This window comes from Sciurus carolinensis, chromosome 9 (assembly GCF_902686445.1).
Source record: "Sciurus carolinensis chromosome 9, mSciCar1.2, whole genome shotgun sequence".
NCBI classification, from domain to species: domain Eukaryota; kingdom Metazoa; phylum Chordata; class Mammalia; order Rodentia; family Sciuridae; genus Sciurus; species Sciurus carolinensis.
Window position 1 is genome coordinate 20,096,625 of NC_062221.1, and position 6,000 is coordinate 20,102,624.

Here is a 6,000-nt window from a genome sequence, read left to right on the forward strand (position 1 = left end):
ATGGTTATTGAATTATTTGGTGCTTGATTCTGTTTACTGTTTTGTTACGAGTTTTTGTGTCCTACCTTCATGGAGGATTTGTATTTTCTTGTGTGTTTTTGATATTATGGTAGTTAATTAACTTAAAGAATAAGTTAGGAAGTGGTTTCTCCTATTTATTTAAAGATAAAACATTAACTTGTTAGAATTTACCAGTGAAGGCAGTTAATCCTGGAGTTTTCTTTTGAGGAAGATTTTAAGTTACTGTTTCTTTTCTTTTTCTTTTTTTTTTTTTTTGTGGTGCTGGGGGTTGAACTCGGCCTTGTGCATGGGAGGCAAGCACTCTACCAGCTGAGCTATCTCCCCAGTCCTCTTCTCTTTTTAAAAAAAAATTTTTTTTTTTTAGTTGTATATGGACACAATACCTCCAATTTAATTACTTTTACGGGGTGCCGAGGATCGAACCCAAGACCTCATGCATGCTAGGACAAGCACTTAGCCACTGAGCTACAACTCAGTGCCTAAGTTACTATTTCTTTTCCTTTTTAGTTTTAGTTACTATTATTTTGCCCCTGTGTATGTGTGGAGGGAGATGTACTGGGGATTGAACCCAGGTGTACTCTACCATTGAATTATGTCCCCAGTGATTTTTTAGTTTGAGATAGTGTTTTCTTGGGTTGCCCAGGCTGACCTCAAACTTGAAATCCTCTGGTGTTAGCCTCTCTTAAGTTACTATTTCAATTTCTTGAAAAAGGTATATTCAGGTTTTAAATTTTTTATTGAGTCAGCTGGACTTGGTTGGTGGTGCATGCCTGTGATCCTAGCAACTTGGGAGACTGAGGCAGGAGAATCACAAGTTTGAGGCCAGTACCAGCAACATAGTAAGACCTGTCTCCAAATAAAAAATTAAAAGAATATGTAGTCCAGTGGTAAAGTGCCCCTGAATTCAATCCCTAGTGCCTTAAAAAGAAAAAAAACTAACAAATTTTTTTTTCCCCTTGAGTTTGTCTGATTTGTATTTCCTTAATTTTAAAAATTTCTGCAGGGTACTAGTGATTATTCTCATCTGTCCTTACTGGTTTTGGTAATTTGTATCTTTTTCTCTCTCATCCCCAGCCCTTCTTTTTTTTTTTTTTTTTTAATTTTTTAAAGCCTTTTTTATTTTTTGAGGCACAGTTCTGCTAAGTTGCCCAGGCTAACTTCAAACTTGGGATCCTCCTGCCTCAGCTTCCTGAATTGCTGGGGTTACAGGCATGTACCACCAAGCCCAGCTTGATTTGTATCTGTTGTGGTTAGAACATTCTTTGTATGATTCATGAGAAAAGAGGTATTGTTTTGGATTAACTATGAACCATTTGTCTGAAATGGGAATCAAGGAACAGTTGCTTCTTCGGGGAAGTATATAATAAAAACTGGTTGAAATTATGTATTTTCTTCTGTGAAAATGCCCTTGTACTGATTGGTTAGTGTTCTCAAGACATTTTAAAAGGGCAGGGACAGAATCTTGTTAATATTTTCCCCATTGTCCAACACAGAATAATCATATTTTGTTTAATATGTTGTAACACTTCGATGTTACATTAGGTTGAGGTTCCAAGGATTTTAAAAAAATGTACATTTTTAGTGGTAGATGGACATAATAACTTTATTCTATTTATTTATTTATCTGTGGTACTGAGGATCCAACCCAGTGCCTCACACTGGCCAGGCAAGCGCTCTATCAAAGAGCCACAACCCTAGCCTGAGGTCCCAAGTATTTTAAGCATAGTTTATGTTTTTGGTAATTTACCTCTTTTTAATAGAGAAGAGGAGAAGAAAGTGGACTAGAACATGCTGAAGGGACACAGAATCAGGAAAGGTCCTATTTTGAGATAAAGGAATAGGAATATAGAATGGAAATGAAGTGAACTATTGAGTATTTCTCCATTTCTTATAAAATATATTCTTTTTATTTGGTCTGGTGAATTTAACCCATCTTAGTTTTGATAGATTAATGTCTTGTTAATTCCAGTATGTGAAACTGGATTTATTTTACTAAAATTATTGCTTTCCTCCTTTCCTCCCTTAGGACATTTGCTTCAAGATCCTATTGCACCCACCAACTCTACCTGCCAACACTATGTCTGCAAAACTTGTAAAGGCAAGAAAATGATGATGAAACCTTCATGTAGCTGGTGCAAAGACTATGAGCAGTTTGAGGAAAACAAGCAGTTAAGCATCCTAGTGAACTGCTACAAAAAACTATGTGAATATATAACACAGACTACGCTGGCACGGGATATAATAGAAGCAGTCGATTGTTCTTCTGATATTTTGGCTTTGCTTAATGATGGATCATTGTTTTGTGAGGAGACAGAAAAACCCTCGGATTCATCCTTTACTTTGTGTTTGACACATTCCCCTTTACCTTCAACCTCAGAACCTACGACTGATCCTCAAGCTAGTTTATCTCCAATGTCTGAAAGCACTCTCAGCATTGCTATTGGCAGTTCTGTTATCAATGGTTTGCCAACTTATAATGGGCTTTCAATAGATAGATTTGGTATAAATATTCCTTCACCAGAACATTCAAATACGATTGATGTATGTAATACTGTTGACATAAAAACCGAGGATCTATCTGACAGCCTGCCACCTGTCTGTGACACAGTAGCCACTGATTTGTGCTCTACAGGCATTGATATCTGCAGTTTCAGTGAAGATATTAAACCTGGTGACTCTCTCTTACTGAGTGTTGAGGAAGTACTCCGCAGCTTAGAAACTGTTTCAAATACAGATGTTTGTTGTCCTAATTTGCAGCCGAACTTGGAAGCCACTGTATCCAATGGACCCTTTTTGCAGCTTTCTTCCCAGTCTCTTAGCCATAATGTTTTTATGTCCACCAGCCCTGCACTTCATGGGTTATCATGTACAGCAGCAACTCCGAAGGTAGCAAAATTGAATAGAAAACGATCCAGATCAGAAAGTGACAGTGAGAAAGTTCAGCCACTTCCAATTTCTACCATCATCCGAGGCCCAACACTGGGGGCCTCTGCTCCTGTGACAGTGAAACGGGAGAGCAAAATTTCTCTTCAACCTATAGCAACTGTTCCCAATGGAGGCACAACACCCAAAATTAGTAAAACTGTACTTTTATCTACTAAAAGCATGAAAAAGAGTCATGAACATGGATCCAAGAAATCTCACTCTAAAACCAAGCCAGGTATTCTAAAAAAAGACAAAGCAGTAAAGGAAAAGATTCCGAGTCATCATTTTATGCCGGGAAGTCCTACCAAGACGGTGTACAAAAAGCCCCAGGAAAAGAAAGGGTGTAAATGTGGGCGTGCTACTCAAAATCCAAGTGTTCTTACATGCCGCGGCCAACGCTGCCCTTGCTACTCTAACCGCAAAGCCTGCTTAGATTGTATATGTCGTGGCTGCCAAAACTCCTATATGGCCAACGGGGAGAAGAAGCTGGAGGCATTTGCCGTGCCAGAAAAGGCCTTGGAGCAGACCAGGCTCACTTTGGGCATTAATGTAACTAGCATTGCTGTGCGTAACGCTAGTACCAGCACCAGTGTAATTAATGTCACAGGGTCCCCAGTAACAACGTTTTTAGCTGCCAGTACACATGATGATAAAAGTTTGGATGAAGCTATAGACATGAGATTCGACTGTTAAATCAGTGGGTCTTTAAACCTACCTCTGGTAGGAAAATAGCTACAGTTTTACGGCAGCTATGGTTCTGTTGGTATAACTTGCCGGAGCTCCTGCATATAGATCACTTGTATCAAGTGTTTTCATTGCTAAGTTATATGTGTTAGTGTCGGGGAAATAGTTTGCAGATAATGGAGGAGTAACCCTACAACTATATGTCCTTAGTTCTTACAGAACCTCATAGTTTGAGAACAAATGCTGATGCAACTGATTTATACAAAATGAACTTTGGCAAGGAAAATAACATTAACCTCATTGTTTATGGTCATGCTTTGTGCATAATCAAAGTTTATGATTAAGTGTAAGGAAGTGGTATCTGGTCAGTTCATAAAGATTGCGCTAATTTTTTTTTTTTTTGTTTTGTTTTTTTGTTTTTTTTTGGAAATGTAGCCATTAGTTTATTCAGGAGACTCAGTGCTGCTGCCTTCAGATGCCACATTGTTTCTCCTGTTGTAAAGCTGATGTGTCCAGCTCAATCTTTGTGCTGACATCATACCATTTCTGATCATGAAAATTGGCTACTGGTGTATGTAGCAGTTCTTAAATCAGCAGTATTATGAAAGAAAATTTGCCCCTCATTAGAATGTTTAAGAAATCTGTCTTTTAAAAAGAGTGAACAAATTCAGTCAGACTGCAGATGTTTAGCTGTTTATGCTCCAAAACTGTGAGTTGAACTTCCTTTCTAGTTAAGTCTGACTCATTTCTAGGGAAAAAATTCTAAATTCTACCTTCACTTTGTGCAATGTTCAATTTGATAAATGAAGAGCAGTTTTATTCTGAAGGAGGTAATTGAATTTAGACTATATAGTATAAGACAGAATTTTTAAAAAGTTATAAAGATTTTATTTTGAAATTGGGATTTGTTTAAAATAATTTTGGAATAATGCCCCCAAACTTATCCAGATTTATGCATTATACTTATTGCCATTGGCTGCTGCTTTGATTTCTGTTTCCTCTATTTGCCACAGACTTTATTTTGAATATGCTCCTATTTTTTTTAGGGTGCTATTCATTATGAAGGCTTCTCTATCGAGGCCTACTAAAAATGCCTTTTTATGAAGCCTGTGCATTTAGGTAGGTTTGAAACTAGGAGGATTTCCTTTAGAATGCTCTTTTGCATGTAAAGCACAAACTGTTTCAGTTTAAATGTACTTCTTCCCTTTAATTTTTACTGGGAAGATAAACATTCTGTTGAAGGGAAATCTAGTCAGTTGCTTGAAAGAGCACAGCCCAAGAAAAACAAGGACTGACTAGGTGTAAAGAAATAACCTTATGATTTAAAAAGAAGAGTTGCTGCTTTGACAGTGCTTATTTAAAGAAAAATACTGCTGGAAAAGTTCCAATTTCTACTGCGTTCACCATCTATAGTGAGATCTGACATATGTTGAAGTTGTTTTGATTTGGCACACAGCATGTTCAATGATGGTTACTCGCCTAGTACAAGACATGGAGAAGAAACCTTTGGACACAGAGCAGATGACACCTCCTTCTGTTTTGTAGTGTTATCCTGGTGTCATTTTCTGTGAATGTGGTCAGGTAGAATTGTTTTTGTTGTTGTTGTTGGGCTTTTTTTTTTTTTTTTTTTTTTTTTTTTCCTTTTTTTTCCCCTTTTTTTGGTCTCTTGGTGGGGTGGGGGTGGGCTAAAGCCATAGGAAGAAAAATGTGATGTATGTGTCCAGTATGTACTATTTTGTTTTTGTTTTGCAAGAAGAGTTGAACTATTTTTGATAACAAGAGTAAATGGTGGAAAATGCTTCTTAGTTGTCTTGTCTTTATTTGCTTTCCAAGTTTTGGAATTTTATTTAATTCCTTTAAGTGTTAGCAGTGTTTATGAAACATGTATTTACCTAAAGTTTGTAACAGTTTTGTGTTGAACCCAGATGCCCTGCTATATAAACTTGTAAATCTGTTCTTTATTCACTAATGATCACTGCAAAAATGACTAGAAATTGATATTGTACAACACATGGATGAGTAGGATATATTTTGCAAATCTCCCAAACTTTCCTAATATTATGATCTTAAAATTCATGAAGTACTTTATTCCTTCCCAAGTTTGATAATATTAATTTTGTGTTTTTTGATGCATGGGAGGTTGGCAATATAGACAAAATGGAAATCATTAGTATGTGAGGACCTTGATTGTTATGTAATATTGCCAATGATGAATTCAGGTTGTTTTTAGCACAAGTTTTCTCTTTTTTATGCTGGTATTCTCACTGCCACATTTTTGGAAACCTGTATTACACCTTAAATCTATCAATAAATGATAGTTTTCTAATTCTATGTTGTAGAATATTGAGGAATTTGGGATAGCATGTTCTG

At 36.6% G+C, this 6,000-nt stretch overlaps 1 protein-coding gene across 2 annotated transcripts in view; it reads left to right on the forward strand.

Moving 5' to 3' along the window:
* The window catches only part of Msl2 (MSL complex subunit 2), a 30,866-nt gene extending 25,616 nt beyond the window's left edge, over positions 1-5,250 (forward strand). For both annotated transcript variants that reach the window (XM_047565118.1, XM_047565117.1), the window contains exon 2: positions 2,048-5,250. In XM_047565118.1, coding sequence (XP_047421074.1) covers positions 2,128-3,639 — 1,512 coding nt within the window. In that variant the 5' untranslated portion in view covers positions 2,048-2,127 and the 3' untranslated portion in view covers positions 3,640-5,250. The remainder of the gene's footprint in view (positions 1-2,047) is intronic.
* Positions 5,251-6,000: the final 750 nt, after the last annotated feature.